The 27,635-nt window shown below is 43.2% G+C and overlaps 2 protein-coding genes across 10 annotated transcripts in view; one reads left to right on the top strand and one right to left on the bottom strand.

Annotated features, from left to right (window-relative positions):
* METTL21C (methyltransferase like 21C) overlaps positions 1–25,375 on the top strand; it is a 36,831-nt gene extending 11,456 nt beyond the window's left edge. The window contains exons 3-6 of one of the 8 annotated variants that reach the window (XR_002444023.1): positions 8,199–8,395; positions 8,686–8,868; positions 22,139–22,299; positions 22,987–24,344. Coding sequence is in view for 1 of the 8 variants with exons in the window: in XM_021415825.1 (XP_021271500.1) it covers positions 21,819–22,299; positions 22,987–23,129; positions 24,619–24,736; positions 24,981–25,375 (1,137 nt within the window). In the remaining 7 variants the exon portion in view is untranslated. Of the gene's footprint in view, positions 1–631; positions 721–8,198; positions 8,396–8,685; positions 8,869–9,273; positions 9,405–17,499; positions 19,346–20,093; positions 24,345–24,618; positions 24,737–24,980 lie in introns of those variants that run through there. The other 7 variants (XR_002444028.1, XR_002444026.1, XM_021415825.1 and 4 more) reach the window with 7 other exon arrangements.
* TPP2 (tripeptidyl peptidase 2) overlaps positions 24,484–27,635 on the bottom strand; it is a 49,478-nt gene continuing 46,326 nt past the window's right edge. For both annotated transcript variants that reach the window (XM_021415785.1, XM_021415776.1), the window contains 2 exons: positions 27,263–27,382; positions 24,484–26,670 (listed from right to left, as the gene is read on the bottom strand). In XM_021415785.1, the coding sequence (XP_021271460.1) occupies positions 26,581–26,670; positions 27,263–27,382 (210 nt within the window). In that variant the 3' untranslated portion in view covers positions 24,484–26,580. The remainder of the gene's footprint in view (positions 26,671–27,262; positions 27,383–27,635) is intronic.

The raw sequence follows: 27,635 nt of genomic DNA on the forward strand, positions 1-27,635 counted from the left end.
AAAAGAAAAGAAAAGAAAAGAAAAGAAAAGAAAAGAAAAGAAAAGAAAAGAAAAGAAAAGAAAAGAAAAGAAAAGAAAAGAAAAGAAAAGAAAAGAACAACAACAAAAAAGCCCACCTGCTTTCATGCTTATATTTCTACCATTTATCTTTGGCCAAAAGCTTTATGGGATGCATTTTCAAATATCAGGACATGGGGATATCCACAAGTATATGCACATACACTTACCTGCGTATCAAAATACATTTTTAGGGTTGTAAGGACCTTTTTGTTAAACAAACAAACAAACAAACAAAAACTTCTACAACAGTTGCTTTTGAGTTCATGATGTTAAGCCAGTAGGACAAAATTAACTTCCCCCTGGACAACAAAACCCAGAATTTAAGTACCGCTAATGCTGTATTCTGAGAGCTTAAATAGCACTAGAATTTGCGAGGGGAGGAGGTAGAGTTCATTCACTGTGACGTAATGGTAGTGTTAATAGTTACAGGTGCAGTGACTGGGAATCCGTGCCTGGAAGTGTGTGATCTTGCTGATTTCGGTGCCCTCTCTGGAATGCTTTGAAAAATCTCACATGACAGCTTTGAGGGTTGCTGGATCTCTCACTGGTCAGCTGCTCATTTTATAAAATTATTCTTTGGGTATTCCCTGGACGGCAGAAAACTCTGTCAAAACAGCATTTAGAAGGGAAGGAGTGGAGGTGCTGCAAAACCAGACAGAGGTATGTCTGTAGCACCTTCATTTCAGATCAACCCATAAAAAGCACCTCTAGGTTAGTATAAAAACATGTTTTTATGTCATTTTTTAGCATAAAAGCAGTAATATGCTCCATGGGACATGGAGCTCAGCTTGAGCTGTTTTGTTCATTTGTGGGGTAGGTTCTGAAGCCCAAGCTGAAACCATGATGCCATGGGAAGCTAGCCAAGAGTGCTTAGTGTAATGAGCTTAGATGTGCATCCACAGGGCAGAAATACAGATCCAATATCTCCCTGGTATCCCCATCCTTTGGGATCAATCAGTCCATAATATATAAATAGATGTCTTTGTGCAAGGGACGCCACTTTTACAAAAGGCATCTCAGTGTGTGACTTAGGCAAAATGTGTATTCCAAATCCCAAGAATGCAACCACAGCACATCCTCTCATGCACTGCAAGTTTTCCAAGTAACCTCAGAAAATGCCTGCATCTTGGCAGGGCTGCATGTGTCAGTAGTTGTGTCCTAGGTTTGAGCATTCAGAAGCTGCAAGGTGTATGTTCACTGAGGAATATGCTTTTTTAGGCATACTCCTCAGTTCATGCTTAATATACACAGCGTTGGTAGGCAGCCCTGTGAGCAAAAGGTAGATAGACCAAGGAATTTGCTCTGTTGATGTCAAATCATATCTGAGGCAATATTTGAGATAAAAGCAGTCTAGATGTAGCACAACTCTCTTCAGCGCCCTCAAGGCCCACTTCCCTAACTGCTTGTAATGTCTAGCCGTGGAGGAGCTTCCCACACTGTCACATCAATGTCCCAGTTCATAGTTTGATGGTACCTGGCCCAGCAGAATAGTGAATTTTGAAATGATGCCAGAATATGATCAAGAAATTGCAGGAAGGACAAGCGAAGCAGTACTGGGTACAGCTGTGGGAGAGAAAGCCAAGAGCACAAGGTGACTTCTATCATAGCTACGCCCAGGTGTCCCCCAGGCAGCAGAGGCCCAACTGGATCATGTCCCATAGCTCTGGTTTCCTAGCTGTATCCTTCTTTCCTTGGTGAATGAGCATACATCGTCATATCTACATCAGCCATAAGCGTTGTTACCAGTAGGCCAGGAGCATAGCCAGGTGCTTTTCCCTTGTCAAGTAATTTTAAGGAATGGTCCAGCACCACCCCCTTCTTTCTTTTTCCTTTCTTCTGTGTTTGGAGAAAGTTCTCTTGTGTATATTGAATCTAAACAGGTTCAGAGGGCTTCCAGGTGGCCCCAGCTATCAAGATTTTTCCTAATCACATTAAGACTTATGTGAGACTTTGTGCTTGTGTAAAGATCTGACAGGACAAGTTGGTGGAACAAGTCCTTAAAAGTTTGATTTCCTTCTGTGTTCTTCTGACTTCCAGGAGTCAAAAGCGTAAGGTTTGGCTCCTGATGAGACAAGATTTCCATATCATATTGTAAGGTGGAAATGTAAGGTTATCATCCCTTCAGTTTGCCTGCCTCTGTAAATACCTACTTGGGCCTCTTCCTCCTTTCTCCTGTATTTCTAATATGTGGTGTTTTAAGGTGTTCCTGTAGGAAGTCTTGCTGAATTCAGGGAACAAAATGAACAAATAGCTAGAGAAGAGTTTTAATCTTTCTTTGCCCCATGGCACTAGTTTTCTGCCCCCTCTATGTTCTGCATCAGCTCACCTTGGGGTCACAAAAGCAGATGGGAGCAGTGGGAGCAGCCTAGCCTCACAGGTGGCAGCTCCCAAAGGGACAGCACAGCTTCCATCACCCTTGGGTTGCACATGGGAACACAACACAAGGCACAGCATCTCCCACTTTCTCCCAGGGCAAAGGAAGGAACTGCAGCTCAGCTGACTCCTGAGCAAGGCAGAGAGACCCCAGACTTCCATTAGACAGTAAAGAAAGCAGCTATGTTTGCATGTGCCCATAGCAGATTTTGTTTCACTGCTGCTTATTTTGGAAAGTTGGGAAGTGGACTGTCCCCAGGATATTTTTGACCATGAAGGCTTTCTAACTCACCAGTAACTTAATCCCCACAGAGGCAGGGAGATCCTAAATACCAGTCTGCAAATCTGACGCCATTCTTTACTCAGCCATTTTAGCTCACGTAACATAGCTCACCACGAACCCTGAAAACTGCAAGTATAAAAAAACTTGCAAAAAATGTTGTCAAATGAACACAATAAAAAATGGAGAAAGGCAAATTGTGTTGCCAAACCTTAGTAAGTCCCAGATATTAAGATAATTTTAGTTTTTTGATAAGTACCAGGCAATTTAATTTCCTCATTTTCATTCATTAGCAAAACCTTCCTGTGAGCAATATCCCTTGTACTTTGGAAGAATATCTGCACCATGAAAAAAAATCCTGTTTTCAGTTTAATGGAAAATGCATCACGTCTCACAGTAATCTTATTTATATCATAGTTAACAAAACCCCCTCTCTCCCAGGAACAAAAAATCTCTCAGGGTAATGGAATGGCAGCCTTCACTTTTTCCTCGGTTGCAAACTTCATTTTTTCTTGTAATCAGATGTTAGCTTCTCTGACACTGTGACAGATATCGCAGATGATGCCCTGGCACCATTCTGACCGATCTCCAGTGCAGGTTACGGCAGTGCTTTAACTTGTGCTTCTAACTTCAGGTGTCAGTTTCCTGAGGAAGGACCATGCCAGAGAATTTCCTCTTTGATCTAAGGTGTGGGGAGAAAAATCAGAGGAGTGTTGGCCTGATGGTCTCTGGTCAGGTCAGGTCGCTAAATTCTGCATGCTTCCTGGTTAACTATGATATCGGAGCTATTCCAGGGCTATGGTACATCTTAAGTGCATCAGCATAAGGAAGAAGATTAACCCCAGCGCTTTCAGGACCCTTCTGTACAGTAAAGTCAAAGGATTTTAGAAAAAACTGCTCAAGAAGGCAAAATAATCAGATGAAAACTTCTGAAATGCTGCACTCTGATAGAAATAAGTATTCCCACATTCTTTTAAAATGAGAAGTAATCCTAAATGGGGAGACCTTCCCTAACAGCATTTGCAGCTAGTAAACAGATGTTTTCTAGGTGATACGAAACTGAAGAAAGGATTTCTTACAACTAGATCACATCCACTTGAGATCTCAAGGAGTTTGCTTCTGGGGATCAAGGTCAAATATAAGCTCTTAAGCTCTTGCATCACTTCAGCATACCATGTGTTACTTGACGCTTACAGCTATGCATGCCCAAGTGATAAGTCATACCTGTGTCACCATGAACTTCGTTGAATTAAAATTTCGGGTGCGGGCTTAGTGAAATGAAACCATTGACTTAGTAGGCTCGGTTTTTGTAGTAAACTTTATTCTAGCAGGATTGTGTTTCCATTCCAAGATGAATGGGTCCCATTACACTGGGCTACTTTGAATCAGAAAGATGATGCTGCCTGTATATTGAATTCTGGCATTCAGAGGGTTTATCACCTCCCTATCCTCCTTCCCCGAGTCTGAAGGAGGAGAGGAAATCCCCATCCTGATGGGACATCTGCAACAGCATGAGATGAAAAGGCACCCTGCCAGCCTGACACAAAGGGGAGGGATAACTGTTCACAAAAGCCCCTCTCCATCATGGTGACACTTGTCCTAATGTTATCTGGATTAAAGGGAAATCACTTTTCTATTTCAGATACCTGTAGTGGTTAGAAAGCAAAATGAACTGAGATACAGAGGGGTGCATAACTGTGGTATTATGGTAGCAACAAGCACTGTGGCCTGAGCGTGCTCATCTGCTGGGTTTTTTTTGTTTTGTTTTTACTCTAGGATTAAAAAGGTCTCTTGCAAACTAATGTGCAAGGGGATGGGCTCAACAAGTGACTGCAAACACAAAAGCTATTCAGAGAGCAATAGATGCGCTTAGATGAAAGTGTTACACAGTGATACTTTGTGTTACATAAGGATTTTCCATGCATAAAATCCATGATTTCTAACTTCTGAATCTGCTCTCTTAGAAAAATAGATGAAGGTGATTTTAGCCCTCGTTTTATGTTTCCAGGACAGATTTGAGGAATTAAAAAAAAACTATTATAAACTAGTACATGATAGATCATGTCAGTAAATAGCAGTAGCTCCACAAACATGCATAGTACAGTTTCTGTATGTTTGTTTCTGGCTACCAATTATCAGAAGCGAAACTGGAGCTCACTACCTTGTCTGAGGGGATGAGGTGGAAGTACTCCTAATTTTTATCTAAGCAGCTGCACAGAGCTGGAGTTAGGTAGATTCCCTGTGCAGCCTCAGCACAGGCTCCTGTGTAGGTAGAGCCCAGGAAGCCTGTAAATCTTCCTTGAGGAAGCAGCTACAGCTATGAATTACTGCAGGAAGAGCCATTATGGTACAATAGCATAATGGACTTTTTTTCCTCCATCCAGTGCCTTAGCACAATATTTGTCTGTTAACTGCTTTTTTTTTTTCATAGATATTGCATCTATGAATTGTATTATTGAGTTCTGTTGGAGTGGTTTCTTTACACAATTATATGATATGTTGGTCATCTCCAGCTCTTGGTTCACATCCAGTCTGATGTCCGTGATGCCTTCTGACATTGCTTGTGGGGATAGAAGTGGAAAATATTAAAACCAGAGCTAAATGGGGAGTAGAGTATGCTGAGTGTTACTTGTTACTGATACTGTCAACCATGGAAAGATCACTGTGCTAAGTGTTAACAGGCAAACGGATCTAGTTCCACACTGGGAAACTCAACAGTAGATTTGAGTCAATAAGAGAAAATAACTGACAGCAGAAAGATGAACATAAATAAAGCAATTGCTTAGGTACCAATTCAGCAAGCTTAGAAGGGCCAAAATCTCTCATCTGCTGAGGCCATGCTGCATTGTATGTGCAGTGAGAGGTGCAGCTGGGCATCTCTTAGGCGTGGTTAAGTTAAATTTGGACTAGTTCTTGGTTGGCTCTTTCCAGCACTGACTCCCTGTTCAAAACAGGGAAAACTGATGACTGTATTCTCCAACTGTTTGACACAGGTATCTAGGTGGAGTGTTATGTCTGCATTTCTCCATGGGTTATGTGAGCAGTCTTGGTCCAACAGTCCAGCAGAAAAGGCAACCTGAGTTATTTACTGCCCTCCTGAACTAGAAATGCAGTAACAGCCACGATAACTAACTAGGCACTTAGTCAGAGGTATAGATGCAGGTCTTCAAAGCAGGGAGAGGACAGGATATGTTTCTGTGAAGTAAATGTTTAAAAGTGCAGAATTAGGCCAATAGACTTTTTTTAGCCAAAAAGCAGAGCGTGTTCTGAAAACACAACAGAGTAAGGGGGATGATGGGGAAAAATGGGTGAGAGAGACGACTCCCTAAAATCTCTATTGCTGTCCATGTACAACATGAGTGTACTGGATCCAGGTACTCCTGAATCCGGTTGGAGAAAGGCCTGCTGCAGCACTCCTGCAGAACACAAATGAGGCCTTCAAAACACAGGGTTCATTCCCAGTGCATGAGTGTCCTGTTTAATTGATTTAAATGAGTCAGCTGCAGGGCTCTTGGCAAGAGAGCCTGTATGCCAGCACAGGATGGCGAATGGAAGCAACAGGCGGTTGTGGGAAACAAGGGAGGGAGGATGTGGCTCTTCTTCCTCCTTTGCTTCTGCTCCTCTTCACTCTGTTTCTCACCACATAGTCCTTCTTTCTGCTTGCCCATGCTCAAATGCTAGCTGCCTGCTGTGCCACATGTGAACCTTCTCCTGTGGCAAGAGGGTTCGAAAGCTGGGTGGTGTCACAGGCAAGCTCACCTATTGGCCAGGAGCTGGCTGGGGAGGCAGGCCTAGCTGTCCCGAGGCAAACCTCCTCCACCAGAAGGTTCTGGATGTGGCAGTGAGTGGTGCTATGAGCCCTGGCCTGCTGGCAAACCCCCAGATGAAGAACTTCTCAACCTCCAGTGCTGAGCCACTGGTAACAAGCTCAGTCATCTGTGGACATTTGTTTCTCATGCTCCGTGATGGATTTAGTAGGCCAGATCTAGAATTGAATGACTGAGTCTGAACTGTTAGACCCAGGAGGGTCTCAGGGTTCTTTCAAGACTAAGCCAGAGCTGATTAGGTCTGGAAGACAGCAGGCCAGAAATGCTTCATATCGCTCTGGGTGACATGGCCTGAGACCAGGCTCAGAAAATCTCCCCTAATCCTACTTCTGCATTTTGGCAGCTGATCACTGGGCACAGGCTGCTAAATTTGTGTTAACTTGCTCAAAACTCATCCAGGTTTCTCCCTGCCGGAGCCTGGCTTATCTGCAGAGGAATCACAGAAACATATACTGGGCACTGTTTGGTTTAACTCCATGTGCTGAGCTAAATTCAGCCATGGAGAAAAGGCCAGGGTGTGTGAGGGCCTTAGCATCATCCTTCCTGCCACCAGTGGGAGCATGAGGTGGGGCAGCCACTGGCCCTGTCTCCTATTCTGTGCTAGCTTTGATCAATTCTGCAGAGTTCACGTTGAAATGAAGGGACCTAGCTGGAGACAGGTGACACCAATCATTTAAATGCTTCCAGTAAATTGATAAGAATCGGTTCTTGTGATGGAAATACTTAATACCACATTTGTATCCAGAGATCAGAGAAATGGAATGAGCACGGAAGCTCTCTTCTTAAACAGCCCATCAGCCCAATGTTATAATTAGTATTATATAAATAACGTATAAAATACCTTATAATGTATACTATGTATTACAATAGAAAAATTATTATTATAAACATTGTATATCATCATTATATTTCACTACATGAACACCAGTATTTCCCTTTCATATGCAAAAGGTAGTTTTTGATTTTCCCTCTTCTGGATGAGGCTATAATGCTATCTTTACAATTTCAAATTTGGCTTCTGCAATGAAATCAAAAACCAGTCGTCAGTTTGCAAACATGTGGTCATGCTTTTTAAATGAAACTGTGTGATGCTCGGAGTATCAGGGCTGTAATTCAAGTTGCTGATCACAAAGTGTCCAAGTCATTTTTCTTTCAGGATATTGCTTTGCACTCAACCTGAAGATTAACTTACATCTTGTTGGGCCATCCAGGATATCTGTTACAGTTAGGAAGAGTGATTAGCAAATACTGGCAAGGCATCCTCCTAAATAATGTTAGTATTGGTGAACTTAAATAAAAAGATATAACAAACAACAAACTTTGCAATATGGGTGTTTTTCCTCTGCTGTATATTATTACTTAGAAGCAAATAAGAATTTGGATGTTTTGTTAGTGGTAATTTAAAACCAACAAATCACAGAACCTGTTTCAAGGAGCTTCTGGGCAAGGTAAGTCTTCTCCTATTCAGAGCAGTAAATGCAGATGTTAAATTACAAGTGCAGAAGTAAACCTTTAGAACTCTGTGACTTAACTAGTATGTTTGCAGAAATTGCCCCTTTCAACTGAAGTTATATTTGCTTTTTCAGTCATTACAAAAAAAAAAAAAAAGGAAAGTGGTATTCTCTGAAAGGATTTCATGCTCTTTTTGCTACTTCCAGTTGACTCTGGTCATCTTACCTCTTGCCATCCTGGTCCCAGATAACAGTGGCTGAGAAAACCTGTGCTGCAATGCTTCTGACAGTTGTGCCAGTATTGATCTTTGAAGATGTATTCTATCACCTGAAACTGAGGCAATGACTAACTGCTCCCAATTTCTTCTGCCAGTAGAGCAGCAGGGAAACATTTTTCTGGTCAGGTAAGATACAAACCAATGATATGGAGAAGGAGTCTTTGTGGCAGATGCCAGAGAATGCTCTTAGAGAAGTCTTTTTTTGCTTTTACAAGCAGGCTTCAATACATCCAATGCCTTAGACAGTAGCCTTCAGAAAAGAGCACTTTGCAGTTTGTTATTAAAGGGGGAGGCTTGAAATGATGGAATAGTCTGAATGTGCCTGGGGAGTTGACGTGAGGGAATGGAGGCAACCTTACCCTCATTAGCAACATCTTAAACCAGAGAGAATGTCCTTTCTCATGTTTCCTGCACAGATGCTGGAGATAATCCTGAGTCTATAAAACTTTGCTGGATATAGCACTGTTTGCAGGGTCTCCTTCCAAGATTGAAGAGTGAGCACATTCTTGTCCGGTCTTCAGAGCTGCAGTTTGGAAAAAAACACAACTTGCCAAAGTTTCCTGCCATGTGGTCTTCTGTCAGCATAGATGCCTGCAACAGTAGGTGACATATACACTTTTGAGTTTAGAAATAGATTACAGTTTTGAAATGTAGTGGGAAATGTGAATAGAATAGTGTTATCTGTCTACCCATGTCATTTGCTCTGTTTAAATGAATATTTTCTATATAATAATGCTAAGAAGCACTGCTTAACTCAGAGGACACTCAACACTTACCGTCCCCTGTGAAACTTCTTGGCTTATCAGGTGTTGGAAATACTTGCCACATCCTTTTGGATCTAGCAAGGCTAGATATCAAGGCTAGTGATACGATAAGGTGGCAAGCTGCCCCATGCTTAAACACATTTGTAGTTATGTCATTCAACAAAGTGGTAACACATATTTTTCAATTTAATTTTATTGAATTTAATGAGATTTGGAATGCCCTTAATTACTGTGTTACAGTTGATGTAGAGCTCTGATGTAGAGCTTCAACCAGAGGCCGTACAACACCTTCCAAACCTGATCTGATCCTTGCACCTGTAACCTGCTGTTAATTGTAGACCTCAATAAAATGAAGACTGAGTCATGTTTAAGTTTAGAATGGTTTAGTAATGGTTTATGTATGGTTGCTTCTGCCTTGGGCTGGAAGAATGTCTTTCTACATGCAATTGCAACCGAATTTTCTGTGGCTTCTAGGAAATTACATTACAAAATGGTTAGACTGTTGCAGGAATGACAAGTACAGCTACTACGTAGTCGTCGTAATTAAAAGCAATGACATTTATTATGCAGATTTTTCTGAAGCTCTTCAGCCTTTCAAAGTTTACCTAGATATCTTCTTCAAGAAGAGAAGACTGGAGGAATAAGAATCCTTTTCTTAACCTACTGATTGAGAGAACTTTCTGTCCCATTTTATCTATGATCTCTCCCAAGGGTTCTGTCTCCTACACAGAAAAAGTCTAAATCAAAAATGGCAATTTTAAGTCCCACTTGGGCAGCTAAATCCAAAATGTATGTCCTGTGAGTTGTGCTCTAAGCTGCCTCTTTGCTCTAGAAAAATCTACCCTGGAGCTCCATTTCCACGTCTCTGTCTCATCAATTGCAGGCCATAGTTACAATTAATCAAGTACAAATACTTCTGTCTGAACAGAAGACCCAGTGGGTTTCCTAAAGAAATGTTTTTCCATCTATTCCACATGTGAAGACCTGTGTTTAAGCCTAACCTTTGCTTCATGTCATCCTTCTCTCTGACTACCTGGTTGAACATGTGCTGTGGCACCTGCCTCTGGCCCATACGGGATGCTTGAGTCTCTTCATACCAGGGCGTTGGTTACATCAGGGTGGACTGTGAAAAACTGACTTAAAAATAATCATCGCCTGAAAACTGGACCACCACTCTGGGAGATAAGAGAAAGGCAATATAGAGACACTTCCTTTACATAGTCTCCTTGATGTTACTCGGTTCTCCAGAGAAGGTGAGACATATTCACAGGTTGGCAGTTACGGTGCTAGAGTGAGGAAACTCGTGTTCTTCTTGGTACAGCAACAGGATGCCAAGTAAGATGTTTCACAATGCTGGTTCTAGAGAGAGGAATTATTTTTAGGTTCATTGGTTATACCTGAATGTGGGTGTTCTCAGCTGGAATTGCATCCCATCCCCTGGCAGGATTAAGTGGCTGAAATACAGTACCAAGGGGATGCTGGGTGCCCCAGCGGGACACCAGCCACTGCTAAGAAGGCTGTGGGTCAACATGCTCAGCATCAGATCATCCTGAATGTCTTTGGGATGGAAAGGGCAGCTTTTATCCTGCACCAGTGTGCTGGTTTCATTCAGAAGTCTTCTGTCGTGCCTGCTGTCTGGGGTGGCTTGGCCGTCTCTCCATGCTGATTTTGTGCCATATACACTACTGTCTATTTAAAAAGCATGCTAGAGTCTGATGCTGAAAATCCATTTTTCCATTTATTTATTTAGTTAGTTAGTTTAAACCTAGTGGTCTTGTTAAAGTGACTGCATTTACACTGTAACAACAGGAACCGAGGATGTGAAAGTCACCCCTAGGTGAGAGGGGAGAGAGGGAATGGTTCACCCTAGCGAATTGTTATTCATGTTATGTCTTCACTAACCTTCCAATGAGATTTACTTGGCAAATACAGACAATTTTCTGTGCATATAAGCACTCATACATACTCTTGCTTATGAGCATGTCTTTCCATTGTGTGATAGTAGCTCACACAGCTCTGATCCCTCATTTTAACTCACCAAGCAGGTGAGAGAATAACAAATTCACTCCAACAAAGCCCTTAATGCTGTGTTGCTGTTTCATGTCAGGCAAGGGGATAAAAGGCAATCTCAGTGCTGAGGTGATGAAAACTTTCCATTGACAGCTCCAGGCACAACTGTTTGAGCAATATGGGATTGTAAAGACAACAACTGAGCTGGGACTGGTGTGGAAAAACCTGTTACCTGAGAACCTTGGGCCCTATCCCAGCTGCTTCAAAAATGGAAGCTTTCAATTAGCATTCACACCGTGACAGGCAATGGACATGGCAAGTATTTTTCTGTTTGCAGATAAAAGTAAACCTATATAAGTAAAAGTAAACCTTCTGCATCACTAAAACAATCAATTAACTAAAAGGAATGAATTCTGCCACCTTTCAACTGCAACACTGTATTTAAGTCAAAGGACTTTATGACATCAGAACTCAGAAGCATCAGAAGAACAGGTGGCAGTTAAAACCAAACCAAAACTGATTAAGTCTTCTAGATTCTTCTAAACAAATTTCATAACTCGTGTGTGGATTACTGCATGGGAAAGCATTTGTAACACAGCGTCTTCAATGACTGTTTCCATATAAAATAGCTCAAGAAGATTGCTTGCCATTCTAGTAACACATTTCAGTATTTGACCAGTGGCTTACATCGAAAAGTTAAATGCCATTGCTTTTTGTCTGAATATCCACCTGCTGCGTGATTTATTAATATTGTTACATGAAGGATGGGTGGATGAAAAAAGTAGTATCCTTCACCATCATCTCTGGCTGGGACTGCCTTCCCTAGGGCTGAGCAGGCAAACACAACATTTGCTGGGCCTGAAATGAAGGAATTGATTCCCTCTTCTTTGTGGTAGTGCTGGTGGGGAGCAGCTTTAACCCTGTGGCAACAGTTATGTCAAAATAATGTCTCTGAATAACCTCACAAAAGCTGCCAGGCCAATCTTTCACAGCTTTAAGTATTACTGGTACTCTCCAGATAACATAATTCTGTTTTCTCTGGGCCAGAAAAAACAGCATTACTGCAGGGCCAGTGGGACAACAACAGCTTTGCCAAGCCCAGTGCAGCCCTGTAGCTGTGCTGCTGGGACTTCTCACCTCACACCTCCCTGTGCTGTGACAGGGCAAGCCAAGGAAACTCATCCAGCTTAAGGAATCCTGCTGATAGAAACCATACCCAAACTCTCCCTTCCCTTCAAACAGTCAGACCTTGCTGTATGTCCCCAAAAGGCAACATAGCCCAATTGGTTGGTCATCTATTTATTTCCATGAAAACTTCAACAGATACAAAGAGAACAATAACACTATTTGTTAGAGCAAATTCCCAGCAACAAAACACTCTTTTTCAGCGTAGTCATCATCATTAGCTGTGCGTTTCCACCAGTGATGAACAGAAGCCTGCATGCTGTGCTTGTAAAAATACACACCAGCGGAGGTGACCCACTGTCCGTTGCCACTGCTGAAATGCACCACCCGCTGCCGCAGCACTGTGCTCACATCCACCGCTTGGTCTCCATAAACATTCAGCAAGCATCAGTGAATGTCAGTGGGTGCAATTTTTTTCCAGGTGGAGGAATTCAATGACACACCTTTGCTTCATACGCTCCGTGTCAGGTGCCATTCTGTCAGACTGCCTCTCTGCTGTCATCTGTCACACGGCAACAACATGTAATGGAATATTGGTGGGAAGGTTCATTTTCTACTGCTGTATCACCAACATCTGCCTCTGATGTCATGCGCCAATATAATAAAATAGAAGACATCCCGGGGTCCTGAGAGAGCTGGCTGATGGGATTGCCAAGACACTCTCCAGTGTATTTGAGAAGTCGTAGTTGTCTGGCAAATTCCCCAGGAACTGGTAAAACAGAAACATCACTCCCATTTTTAAGAAAGGGAAAAAGGAAGACCTGGGAAACTACAGGCTGTTGAATCTCAAGTATGTGCCTGGGGAGATCATGGAACAGATCCTCCTGTAAAAGATAGTAAGGCACATGAAGGATGAGCAGGTGTTTCATCAGATTGTGCCTGACCAATCTGATGGCCTTCCCTGACAGAGTGGTGGCACTGGTGGACAAAGGAAGGGCAACTGATGTCATCTACCTGGACTTCTACAAATCCTTTGATATGGTCCCACACCACATCCTTATATCCAAATTGGAGGGATACAGGGTCAAAGAATGGACTATTCAGTGCACAAAGAGGTGGTTGGGTGGTTGCAGCCAGGCGATTGTGGTAAATGGCTCTATGTCCAAGTGGAGGCTGGTCATGAGTGGTGTCCTTCAGAGGTCCATCTTGGGACTGGTGCTCTTCAACATCTTTATCAGTGACCTAGGCAGTGGGACTGGGTGCATCATAAGCAAATTTGCTGATGATTCTAAGCTGAATGGTGCAGTTGATACAATACAAGGAAGGGATGCTGTCCCAAGGGACCTGAACAAGCTTGAAAAGTGAGCCCACCTGAACCTAATGAGATTCAACAATGCCAAGTGCAAGGTGTTGCACTGGGGCTGGGGCAATCACAGATATGTGTAAAGATGGGGAGAAAAACTCCTTGAGAGCAGCCCTGTGGAGAAGGACTTGGGGGTTCTGGCAGACAAAAAGCTGGACATGAGCCAGCAGTGTGCACTTGCAGCCCAGAAGGCCAACTGTATCCTGGGCTGCATCAAAAGAGGAGTGGCCAGCAGGGAAAGGGAGCTGATTGTTCCCCTCTACTCTGCCCTTGTGAGGCTCCACCTGGAGTACTGCGTCCAGGCCTGGGGCCCCCAGCACAAGAATGGCGTAGAGTTGTTAGTGTGGGTCCAGAGGAGGCCACAAGGATGATCAGAGGGTTGGGGCACTTCTCCCGTGAAGACAGGCTGAGGCCACGTTACTCCAACCAGTATGCAGAGAACGTAACTTCTAAACTTAGCTCTTGCTGCAAAACTAATTGCTTAATTACAGTGTTGCTTGAGCTACTCAGTAGTTGTTGTTCTGAAACTACTTCAAATCCATTTTTGCCTTCCTTCCAGGGAAACACCACATTTTTCACAAGTGGCAGTTAAGCAAGAAGCCTCTTCAGTTGGGTTCCATTAATGAACAATTCCATCAGCTCTTAACACAGCAAAACTCCCTGACTTCAGTCTCTTCTCCTGAATAAGGAGTTGCTTAACTTAATCCCAGGCAAATACTATTGCAACAGAATATAACCAAGCATTCCATGACAAAAAAAGATTGTTAAAATGCCCTGCCAGCTTCATCTCCATGTGGTGTTGGCTGCAGTTGACCAAAGCCTATAGCGCTGTGAATGGTGTGTTCACCCTTAACATAACCAGCTCTATTTGGTTCTTCATCTGTGTATATAGTAACCAGCCCCAAACAGATCAAATAAATCAGCCCTGCTGTAAAACTTCCAGTTCGGTAAATTAAGATCATCGCAATCTTTGTTCTATAAAAAGCTCTGTGGAATTAGTTCATGATCTCTTTCCTTGCCGTAAGGAAAAAATAGCAGATGGCATTGAGTCTTTTTCTGAGCCACCAGCTGAGAAATGGCCAGGGGGACCAGGAAAGTAAGGCAGTACCCTGCCTGCAGCAGGGCTCAGAGCCCTTGTGAAGGGTTAGAATTCTTCACTTAAAAATCACAACAGTTCAGCTCTGGTGACTTCCTCCCCAGGGAGTGGTGTATCTATAGATAAAGAGGTGAACAAAGCAACGAGAAGAAGCTGGCCCTGGGGGAGAAAGCTGTCCTATAAGGGACAGGGCCACCCCAATACAGAGGGAGCATGGTGAAGGACTGAGATCAGTGAGGAAGTCCAAACTGAAACAGCCCCCCAAGGGCACACAGCTTCAAGTTTTGAAAAATTGCCTAGGCAAGATCTGGAGACATCACCATAACTCATTGCTGAGAGAAGCACAAGCGTGTGGCTTTACATAGTAAATAGGGCATCATCAGCTGCAAAAAGCCTCATAGGCGTCTTTATTTTCTCTGCTGTCAATACTGCCAGTACAAAGGTGAATGATCTGGTGCACCAGAAACTTCACACAGCTGAATGCACTTTTCACACCCAGCTGTGCCGGATTAGGGCTTCCCTCCCCACATACTCACCACCACCTTCCCTCTCCAGTCAACCCCTTAACATCAGTGCGTTCTATCTAATTAAACTGCAGTGTTTCATTTAATGGGCTTTTGCCGTGATAGGAGAGACTCACAGAAGCTGAAGTCAAAATACCAAGAGCTTTTGAAGAAGCCATTCCCTTGGCACTAAGGCAGGCAGCCCTCTCAGGTGCTCAACAGAAGGCCTGTGCCAAGGGCAAGGGATTTTTTCATTTTAAAAACATAATGAAAACACTGGGGTTACTTTGAGGATTCCCTCTGTGCTGCTTTGCACCTTTGGCTGCTGCTGATCGGGAAGGCCACTGGTAGTACTGGGTGCTGGGGGCTCATCCCACAGCCATGGGAATGGGGAGAGCTGCCCACCGAGGATGCTAACCTGGAGTCAGCTTCACCTGGCAGTTGGTTGCACATCAGCAGCTAAGAAGTCCCTGCGATTTGGAGAAGGCAGACATGCTTCCCACCAGCAGAAGAACTCAGCAGGTGCCTATAGCAACTAAGATGAGAATCTATTTTAGGGCTGGAGTCTGCCATTCTTCTTCAGGAGTTTAACAGTTGCTCGCAAAGGACCTCCAGCAAACCCTCAAAAGGAGCAAGACCCTGGATTCCTACAGTGGCATTGCAACTGTATTGGTTTTTTGTTTGTTTGAACACTTTTTTTCTCTCTCTCTCTTTTTTTTTTTTTTTTTTTTTTTTTTTTTTTTTTTTTTTTTTTTTTGCTCTTTATAAGAACCCAGCAGCCCCCTTAACTTTTTGTCTACTGATATACTTTGGAAAGCAGTATAGCAGTTGCCAGTGCCACTAATATCTCTTTCCTAAGTGACACCAAGCTCGAGGCTATCTCTATGCATTATGCTGTGTCTGTCAGCACGGAGCTTCATTTATCATTTTCGCACCTCTCACAATGTATCAGAGATCCCTTTGCAATTCTTCAGCTTACTTTTAATTTCACTGTCCTGAATAATTACATTACAACATCACCATGCCATCTCCTTCACACATCTTCTGGGTACTCTCAGCAGCACTGCTCCTCATGGCATGCTGCGCACCTGCCCACTTACTGCTCCCTGTTAACAAATTATCAAACCAAAAGATAACTCCCTTCTCATCCCAGCAAAGCTCCATTTCTTTAAGGATCTGTAGCGAGTACCTTTGCAAAAGCTCGTGAAAATTCACAAGCATGATTTTAATTACAGGATGCTAAACTACAAGTTTGGTGACACTTTCAAAGGACGTTATTAGGAAGAAATTATTTATTGTGAGGGTGGTGAGACACTGGAGCAGGTTGCCCAGCAAGGTTGTGGATGCCCCCTCCCTGGAAGCATTGAAGGCCAGACTGGATGGGGCTGTGAGCAACCTGGTCTAGAGGGAGTTGTCCCTGCCTATAGCAGAGGGTTGGAACTAGATGATCTCTAAGGTCCCTTCCAACACAAACCATTCTATGATTCTGTGACATTTGAAACCCTTTTCCCTTTCCACAGGAAGCCTTATCATTCATCAGTTCCCACCAGCACTGCTGCTCCTCAGTGCCAAGCCCTGCTCCGGGTGGCAGCTGGTAACATCCCTGCAATGTCCTGGGGGTTTGTGAGCAGTCTTCTTGATAAGTGTCCCTTTAACTTGTTTGCAGGAAATTTCATGCAGTCTTTTAATTAAATTTCTAGTGATTATACACCCAACTTTCATTTTACTTTAAACTTGCTTTGAATTGAAACCACTCTCATCTATAATACAATAAAATATAGGACTGCTCTGCCTATTTGCTGAGTTGCATGAGGAGGTAGAGTTCGGAGGGAAACCCTGCCTGCATTGCTGGCAGCCTGAGGACACAGCAAAGGGAAGAGGCCTACACAACCAGCAAGGCCTCACATAAACAGAATTAAAACAAGCAAACAAACTTCAAGTCACACTTCTCCCCCTCTACTCAGCCTGTTTGAGATCCACCTGGAGTACTGCACCCAGGCATGGGGCTCCCAGCACAGGAGGGATGCAGAGCTATTGGAGCAGGTCCAGAGGAGGGTCATGAAGATGACCAGAAGGCTGGAGCACCTGTCCTATGGAGACAGGCTGAGGGCTTGGCTTCTCCAGCCTGGGGAAGGCTCCAGGGAGACCTCACTGTGGCATTCCTGTACTGGAAGGGAGCTCGTATGCAGGAGGGGGACTGACTTTTTACATGGCCTGATAGTGATAGGACAAGGAGGAATGGTTTTAAATTAAAAGAGGGGAGATTTATGTTAGATGTTAGGAAGAAATTCTTCACTCGGAGGGCAGTGAGGCGCTGGCACAGGCTGCCCAGAGAAGCTGTGGATGTCCCATCTCTGGAGTCACTCAGGCTGGGTTGGATGGGGCCCTGAGCAGCCTGAGCTGGTGGGGGGCAGCCATGCCCACGGCACAGGGTTGGGGCTGGGTGGTCTAAGGTCCCTTCCAACCCAAACTGTTCTGTGATTCTATATCACAAAAAGCAGTCCCCTCACAAGGCCTGAGGTGGTGGTGGGCTGCCCTCTGCCCACTCAAGCCTGCTGAAATTTTAGTGCCATGATGCTGCTCCCCTACATGAGACTCATTCGCGGCATTAAACAAAAAGTGCTTGGGGAAAGACTGCAGCACAAGAAGCATTTGTAGAAAGTATGTATAAAGTATATTTGAACAGCACTTGCATTTCAGGCATTCAGTGTTGCTACCTGCCTAACTTACAAGCAAGAAATGAAGCCGCACCTAAATTATTTCTAACTACGCTGTACCACTGATCCTGAAGCTGCTTTTCAGCTGCTTGCCCAAGACACAGCAAGGAGCGAGCCCTTCCCTTCGGTTTGATTTAAAAAGCACAGCGCCTGTGCTCAGCACTAATCCCAGTGCCAAAGCTGAAGGCAGAGCACTGGCAGCAGTACTGGCCTGAGCTGCATCCACCTGCGGAGGCAGAACATCGCTGTGAGAGCCAGGAGCGTGCCTGCTTGAAAGATCATGTCTTAAAAAAAACGACGACAAAAAAAAACCAACTCAACGGGGATGACAGTCACTCCAAAGGCAACGTACCTGCCGCCTTCTTTCTGCTGTCAGCTCCTGACCGAGCTCAGGGCCCCTCGTTTCCGCAATGAAGGGAAACGGAGGGGGCCTGTGTAGTGCTGAAGGAGCAGGTGCGGTATGTAAGACATAGTTCAATGGAGTTAATGCTCGGTCCCTAGCATCCATAAATAAATAAACAGATATATTCTTTTAAATACTAGATTTCTGAGAAAAGAGACCAGGGAGCCTTGGCGCGAGCATCCGGGCGTTTCCCGCACTTGGTGCGACTGCTGGAGCCATCCCGCGGCCGAGGCGGGAAACGCACAGCGCCTAAGGGCTCCTCTCGGGTCCCTCCTCAGGAGAACGTGACCCGAATTCGCAGGCTGTTCCCTCAGAAGGCGCACATCCCTGCGCGCTGAGCCGAATACGCTTTGCCGCCCTCCTCTCTCGCTCCATCCTGCCGCTGCCTTCCAGCCCTTCGGCTTTCACAGCTCCTTTCAAACTTTCTTACACTGCTTTTTTTTTTTTTTTTTCCTAAAAAATCCTTTCCGGGAGGAGGGGGAGGCAGAAAGGCAGCCACGGCAAATGCGCACGACCGCTCCATTCTTAATGGGTATAAGGAGCGCACGTGTGGCGTGCCTCCCACATCTCTAACTCCCGTTAGTTTTGCAGAGCAATGAGGACCTCTTCGTGGGAGTGCAGTTCCCATCCCTGCTTGCAGGCACTGCCCGTGCAAATCGCTGCTGCTCCCGATTCCCGGCTGCAGGACTCGCTGCACAGAGGCCACCGGGCCCTTCGAGCTGCCTCCAGCCCCTCGCTTTCCTCCGCACTCGGGCCGTGCCTCCTGCACGCACCGGCTCCCTTGGCTCGGGACTGGGGATCCTAACGGGGCACAGCCAGCCTGGAAAATGAGAGGCCGGAGGAGCCTGAGAGTTTAGCTTCTGAGGCTGCAGCACTCGGGTCTGTGAGGTTCAGGAGTGTTTTCGTTTCATGCCGCAAGTGGAAAAGATCTGAGAGCGAGGCAGCGAGCCCTCCGCATGCTGCCTGGTCATGTTGCTGTAAATAGCCCGCCAGCCCCGGCGGGCAGCGCGCCTGCTTCCAGGTGCATGGTGGTATAAAAACCTCTGGAGCGGGCATCGTCCTGCGGGAGCCTCCCAGCGCCCTGCACCACATCAGGTAACGGCACTGCTCCTCTGCCCCAGCCCTAACCCTGGCGTGGCTGCTTCCCTGCTGACTAACAAAGGAACCCAGCTCTGCGCTCCCTGCCTGCTCTGGCCATGCACGCCTCACCCTGGTGCTTCACCAGGTTTGACCATCGCTACTGGTTTTCTGCATTTGGATGCATGTACCTTGTGGGCTCAAATATTATAAGGGTGTTTAGCAATTCTCTTGGCATTTACATATATATACACACACACATTCTGTATGTACATACACACATGCATATTATCCAGTGTAGGAGGACTTCATGTGAGTGCTCAGAAACACCGAGTACACACCACAGTGCAACTGCGCTTCCCCTCCAAGCAGATGGAAGTGGCTTTTGCCTGGTAATTCTGACTACAACCAACACCGCGGTGTGGCCTTGTGCCAAGAGAGGGGAACAGCATTTCAGCAGAGCTGTGCACACAGCCGAGCACTGAGTGACACAGTACTACTGCTCAGTAACCTACTTTTTTTATTTTGGGCCATGGAGTCAGATCTGAAAGCCCTTTCCAAGCAATGACTCTCAGAGGTTGAGACAGAAAGTTTATTAGAGAGGATAAAGTGTTACCATAAGGTTTATTACCATCTGGACATTAGGAAATACTACTTTTCTGAAAGAGTGGTCAGGTGCTGGAATGGGCTGCCCAGGGAGGTGGTGGAGTCACCATCCCTGGAGGTGTTCAAGAAACGTTTAGATATAGCGTTGAGAGACATGCTTTAGTGGGGTTATTGGTGGTAGGTGGATGGTTGGACTGGATGATCTTGTAGGTCTTTTCCAACCTAGCTAATTCTATGATTCTATGAATCTATGATCTTATAATTTACTCTTAAGCATTTTATTACCTTTTTAACTTAATGCAGCAAATAAGATATAATTTTATGAATTATTCCATCTTCCTAAAGTTCTGAAGAAATCAAATGTGATGTAGCAAGTTATTTTGCTCGCAACAATGTCAAACACTATTAGCATAGCCTAATGACTTTAAACTTTGGAAACCACAGAATGTAGGTGACGATTCCCTTCAGAACCACTTCGCCAATAAATCAGCTGTTAACGGGGCAGCAGTTTCTAAGGGAACAGTTCTTGTTTGCCATATTATCTTCCTAAAATTAAATGTTTATAAGAGATGGCTCACTTTCAGTGAAATACAGATCAGAAAATTGTCAAAACAGTATGAAATGTCATGTCTAGGAAGACAGCAGCAAATTGACCATCCTGTGCACGGGGCGTGTAATCATAGAATTAGCTAGGTTGGAAAAGACCTACAAGATCATCCAGTCCAACCATCCACCTACCACCAATAACCCCACTAATGATGCAGATGCCCATGTGAAGCAGGAGCACTCCGTAGCGACCTGCGCCCGTAGCCCTCAGGTAGAGTTTGTCATTTAAAATAATAAATGAAAGCTGTTCATACACTAATATATTTGAATCCAGACTAAATGTAGTTTGTAGCTTAAAAAAAGAATTACTCCAGTTTATGAATCGCTAATAGTCGTGGCGGTGGGCTGTACAAAATAATAACTTCCTACTAGGCAAAAGTTAAACCTATGAAGAGATACGAATGATGTTATTGTGGCATGCAGAAGCCCAGCATCATATGTCTGTCACTATGAACAAATGCAGAGTGCATAATCTCTTCTCCCACATTGCCATCGGGCACCTGAGGGACTTCATGCCCAGACCAGGTCCATCAGTGCGAGCGATGGTTATTTTCCAGATCTCTCCATTGTTTTAAAATGGGCTTTAATAAAAACAGCAAAGCATCTTGATGAATATTTAAGCCGACTTCTCTTTCAGAGGATCTCAAAGAACAAAACAGGAGGAAACATAACAACTTTTAAAATGCAAAAGAATGTCTCTCATTTAGTTTAGAATTCTGCACTGAATGGAAGCTGAGTGAAGCTATTAATTGCGCATGCTTAACAGCGGAGCAACAAATACACATTTACTAAGCCATCTCAAATATGTTCTGTGGTATTCCCACAGCCAACTGGAGGTCTGAATTGTCGCAGTTAGAACTTGTTTGTTCTAGCTCCAGATATGAAAAAAAAAGAGGCATTGCTGAGAACAGGCTGCGTACTTTGGAAAATGTGAGGTCACATAGAAAACGCTGCTGTCCTCCAATGGGGCACATTGCCAAAAGTGGGAGAAAAATGCCCCAAATGGCAGGAGCTGGCTGCCGGAGCTCCAGCATTATCTTCTGTCTGCAGCCTCCTATGCCTTCACTGTGTCTTGAATTACACACAAAAGGTGTGCAGCCAGAACTCGTTACCTGCCAGATGGAGGTCCTCTGAGGAGGACTGAAACACAAAACAAGATCTGCAGAACTCCAATTACTTCAAAGCGTTCTCCCTTTTGAATCAGTGAAAAAAATGAAATCACCTGCCGTGACTGTGCACAACTGCAGTGCCACGGGAGTAGCAAATCTCATGCCTGTCAATGAACAGATTAGTAAGGAATAGATCAGGTATCAGTAGAACTGCAATGGTGTCAGTATCATGTGTGCAAACAAACCACCTCCACACATTGCGGTCATTCTGCCCCCAAAAACTACCTGCTGCCAAACCTCTACCCCTGCAGCCTGGAGGAGATGCCCAGAGGAGCCTCCAGCAGTGTGAGGCCACCCAGCCCCATCACACAAGCATGGGCAGAGCCAGAGCAGGATGGAGAGATCCCGCAGCCAGCTTTCCCATCATCTTACACAAAGGAATTGCCCTCAACTTTTTATACATATATATGCGTATTTCTATTTATTTCAGCTCTTTCTCCGTGATCTCTGCCCGGCAGCCACCATTTCCCAACAAAATGCAAAGAGCAGCAGACTGCCAAACTGCAGGAGGCGAAGCCTGTGAAGAGTCGTGCGACTCTGAGGACTGCACTTGCAGCTCCAAGTGCTCATCAACAGCGGAATCCAACTCAGGTATAATCCAGTTTAAATGCTGTAATTGCTGTGGCATGCTGGCATTTCATCCCTTCATTTTTCTGTCTTCAGAGAGTAGATGTCAATCTGTCACTTTTCTTCTTGAGCTCTACTTTTCCCAGTTTTTTTTTTTTTTCCTCTGTTGTAATTTATTTTTGGACCCAATCTAGGAAGAGTATTCTAACTCCATAACTGACACGTATCTTGTTAAAAGCCTCTGGCTTTTATTTAGACATCAGAGATTTATTTCTTAAGCAGCACCAGAGAGCAACTTTTCTGTATTTTATATTTTGACATCTGTAAAATGCCCATGGAAACATCCACTCACAGAATAGTTAGGGTTGGAAGGAACCTTAACGCTCGTCCAGTCCCAACCCCGTGCCGTGGGCAGGGCTGCCCCCCACCAGCGCAGGCTGCCCGGGGCCCCATCCAACCTGGCCTCAGCGCCTCCAGGGATGGGGTACCACAGCTCCTCTGGGCAGCCTGTTAAAAATGCTGCTTCTGCTCCTTCAGCAGCCAGACTGTCCGCATCTGGAGAGCAGATGGTCTTGAGCCCAATGACCCGACAGCGTTTCCAGTGCGTGCGCTCACGTACAATAATCACAAAATACTTCCCATCCTTTAACAAGCTGTGCATTAACACATGCATACAAAATACCCTTTTTGCCTTCTCTCTCTCTCTCTCAGATTCACCAGTAATTCTTAAAATACTGCAGAACTGGGTTCCTAGAGTCTCCCACTACTTCGACAAAGAGCATTATACTTATGCAGGCCAGCAGATTGTCATCCAGGAATCCATAGAACACTACGGAGCAGTGGTATGGCCCGGGGTAAGTACTCAATATGCCATCCAGGGAGCTGACATGACAAATAAGTCAGTTGTGACAATGGCAGACAAACCTCAAGCCAATCTTTTTTCATTTAACACCTATTCCTCGTGAGGAACTAAGCTGAGAAGTAGCAGAGCAGAAAGCTCCTCCTTACACTAATTTGGTAGTTTGCACCAAAATAAATAGGGCACGTAAGTGAATAGATGGTAAATTATTTCCACTTACAGAAGACAAAAAAGAAAAACCAGGCGCACACCTACCTTCCTGTTTGTTAACTGAAGATATTGGAAAGAAATGTTAAAATTGTTTGGAAACAGCTGGAAAGAAATGTTCAGCTTCTTCCACATTTCCAGTTAGTCAGTGCTGGGAAGCAAACAATCAGCATGACAAAAAAGGAGGCTAAAGAAGAAAATTGTGAAAGATTAAATAAGGGATTTTAAAACAATGAAAATGTTTCTTTTAAAGAACAGTCTGGAACAAAACCACGGCAGTATGGAAAAGCATACTTGCAAACAGGTCTTCTCCAGTCTTTGTTCCTCCTGCTCTGAAAAAGAACTTAAGCAGACTCAGAAAAATGCCTTTGAAGGAAGAGAGGGTTTCAGAATTTTTCAGATCCACATTTATTGGAAAAGCTCACCAATAATGTCTGACCAAAAAAAAAAAAAAAAAAAAAGAGAGAGAAAAATCAAGTGTATGGACAAGTGAAACAGTATCTTATCCCAGGATGTCAGAACATCAGTTCTCAAATTAACCAGGTGTCAGAATGCAGATGGTAAAACTTTCCAAGAAAAGCAGGGGCTGCACAAATTGGACTGGTGATTCATGAGCTGTCAGCCTTCCCAGAGCAGGTAGTGAGTGCTGCATTATGAAAAAGCACAGGACTCAAAACCCTAACACCAAGATAAAGAGTAGAATACTTTTAGACATGCACGAAGCATTTATATAGATATAAATATATTTAAGATTGGGAAGCAGTAATTGTCCAACGCTGTGGTAAATCATCTTTTCAATTTACAGTATCGTCGAGGCAAGTTGGTAAATAATCATTTCTTAAAGTTTCCTTCACAAAAAAAACAAAAATCAATTTTCAAAAAATCTCTGCTGAAGCCTGAATCTATTTTATGCTGACAAACCAGAACGTGATTCTAAAGCACGGCATGGCTTTTTGCATGACATGACATCTCTTATGTGCTGCTCGGTGTGTGGTTCCCATCTGAACACTACCTATCTGGGGCTGGGAGAGGAATCACAAGATGTATACATGTCTGCTGCAAATCCATTATCTCACAAAAGCTAAAATTAAAAATTAATTGGTTTAAATTGGATTGCTTGATATAAAGAACAGGACACAATATTTCTTTCCATATTATGTTTATGTTACAGCCATCAGTGTTTTCCACTGTATAAAAAAATACAGTATAAAAACATCAAATTAATTTTTGTGCAACTTAACCGATACCGTCTTATGAATACGTGGTAACTATTTCAGGCACTGGCTTTGTCTCAATATCTGGAATCAAATCAAGAACGATTCAACCTCAAAGACAAGAAAGTTTTGGAAATCGGTGCTGGAACAGGCTTGGTTTCCATCGTGGCTTGCATCTTAGGTTAGTAAACTGTTTCCTTTTGGATTTCTTATGAAACATGATGGAGATCTGCAACTGTCACTTTAAGGCAATGAAGCAACAGTTGAAATTAATACGTTACCCACTGCTTTTTTTAATAAAAATGAAAGTTAGTCGAATCCTGTTTTGTTAATAAAGATTTAGTTATTGCTGAGGGGGAAGCAGGGGAAGTAATACCAAAAAAGTTATTTATCTTTAGGTTAAAACACATTTATGTATTCTTTAGGAGCTTACGTTACAGCTACTGATTTGCCTGAAGTTCTTGAAAATCTCTCATTTAATATTTCAAGAAATACAAACAACATGAATACGCACAAACCTGAAGTGAGAAAACTGGTTTGGGGAGAACGCCTCAATGAAGACTTCCCCTTATCAACTTACCATTATGATTTTATACTGGCAAGTGATGTCGTATACCATCATACTGCTCTGGACGCCCTGCTAGCAACAATAGTGTACTTCTGTCAGCCAGGGACAGTATTACTATGGGCGAATAAATTCAGATTCAGTACAGACTATGAATTTTTGGAACAACTTTGCAATGTGTTTGATACATCCATCCTAGCTGAATTTCCAGAATCAAATGTCAAGCTGCTGAAAGCCACAGTAAGAGAGAACTGAAGAAAAAACAACTTCTAATTTTGATTGAATGCCAGCATCTTGCGGTCTGGAACGTGATGCGGAATTACGGTCCACCCTCTGCGCATTTATGTCTATAAAGCTGTAGCCGTATCTGAATTCTACAGCACACATGACAAGAAATCTGGCAAGACAATAATGTAGCTCATTTGTCTTGGCTTCATACGTACGAGCTGTTCAAACAGACCAATTTCACTCCACTGGAGGAACAACGCTCCTAAGTAGTCAGCAGGGAGGCACTGACAGAAAGCACTGATCTTCCAGGCTGCACTGAACCTCTGCTGTTTTAAGGAGTTCTCTTTCAGCAAGTTTCATTTACGTACTCCCGGATAAACCAATATTTTTAGCTTCGTTATTCGTTTTTGTTACTAATTAAATAATCTTTTAAAGTATCAGAGCGCACATGGTGTTCTTTGATCGTCAGCTTTGCACATTTATTCTGCTCTGTTTTACATTTTTAACATTATTAAACATGTATGTATAGCTTTACAATACCTGGTTAAGATTTAACTGTGTGGCACTTGGTACGTGTATCAGCCTGTCCTGATACTCAGGTTCACGTGGATTTTTGAGTTTGCCTGAAATCACTCCAAAAATGAAGATTTACAAGAGCACCCATGTATCAGCAATTCTGAGCTGCATGTATTAACAGTTTCAGAGGTTGAATTTTTCTTTAAAAAAAAAATAATAAAAAACCCACAAATGTAAACTCTTGCAAACAATACGGATAATTATGTCCCATTACTTTCATCTAATAAATAAGATTTTAGCTACTCCTGCAGTAGCTTTAAGGCCTTCATACAATTGAAAATGAAATTAAGATCAAACGTGTTAAAAGTCATTTTACTGTAAAAAATACAGAGCTTTTACATGTTTGCAGTTAAAATTAACAGTTAAGAACCTAACATGCATGCAGTAAGCTACATCAGCCTAATTCCAAATCCTTTGTGTTGGCAGTCTGGCACATCCATTGCCAGCAATGGGATGCACAATACGGTAACTCCCTGATGACTGGAGTCAGGTCAACAGGTATTAAGCTGTACCCAGGTGCCTTTACTGATAAATACACACAATTTAATAATCAACATTCAGTAATGAAAACATGCGTTCCTATATAAAAAAAAAATCAAACTTATCTTTTCATATCCTGCCCATATAATTACTTTAGGTTTACAATTTTCAGATTTCTAGAATACACAATAATCAGGGGGATACATAACAGGAAGCCAGTTTTCAGAGAAAGTTGCACAATGAGTCCATCCAAGTAACTTCATTAGCTGAAGGAAAAAAGCAAACATTAAAAAAAAAAAGAAGTGAGACGCTCATGGGCCTTCTTCTTCAATTTAAATCCCTCTAACAAACATTGCGTTGACGTGAACATCTTACTAAGGATATCTATAATCAGAAACATAATCCTGGAGAACTTCAATTTACCCAGCCCTAAAAGGCTAAGTGATCTACAGCCTTTCAATTAAACACAATTTTGGAGGAGGTACAGTAACTCCCATTAATTCTCTACCTATATTATACTAGCAGTATTTGTGATTAATAACAGTAATGATAACAGCGGTTAAGCACCAACATAATGATTTCAGTATGCAGAAGAGTTTTGGTGAATTTGTCTCAGCATTATGTGCTGCAGTACCTACACCAGAAGGTAAATCTGCTAAAAGTGACAGTTACTCACAAACCAGATACTCTAGAAAAAATGAAAGAAGCCACTATTAAAAACGGGACCAAACCTCAAAAGCTTGGATGAGGTTAACATTTTGAGTTCTACAACGTAAAATATAACAAAGATTATGCCTCCTACGTTTAAACATTTACTCAGCGTTGATATAGCCCCTTATTTTCCTAAATATACTTTACCTGAATGCAGTTTTTCAAGTTGTCTTTTGTTGGCTTTTCTTCTGCAAGTTTTGTTGCAAACTTGAGTCCTCTCCCATACATTTTGTTTACCAATGCATGCTTATAGGCAAAAGTCAAAACCTACAATGTGAAAACAAAGCAGTTTAGATATTAAAATACGTGGCTCCTACAAGGCTTAACAAATAATAGCAGATTCTCTTCAGGCAGTAGAAGTGATTTAAAGTAAAACATTTACATGAAACAGATTGCATTTTTTTTGGCAGGAAAACAGATGATTCCTAGTAGCAGTTAAGAACATCCTAGAAACTACTTATGACTTCATGAACGTATCTGACTTTAGAACATCTCAGACAATACAGATATCATTATTCAA

This window comes from Numida meleagris, chromosome 1, assembly GCF_002078875.1.
Source record: "Numida meleagris isolate 19003 breed g44 Domestic line chromosome 1, NumMel1.0, whole genome shotgun sequence".
Lineage (NCBI taxonomy): Eukaryota > Metazoa > Chordata > Aves > Galliformes > Numididae > Numida > Numida meleagris.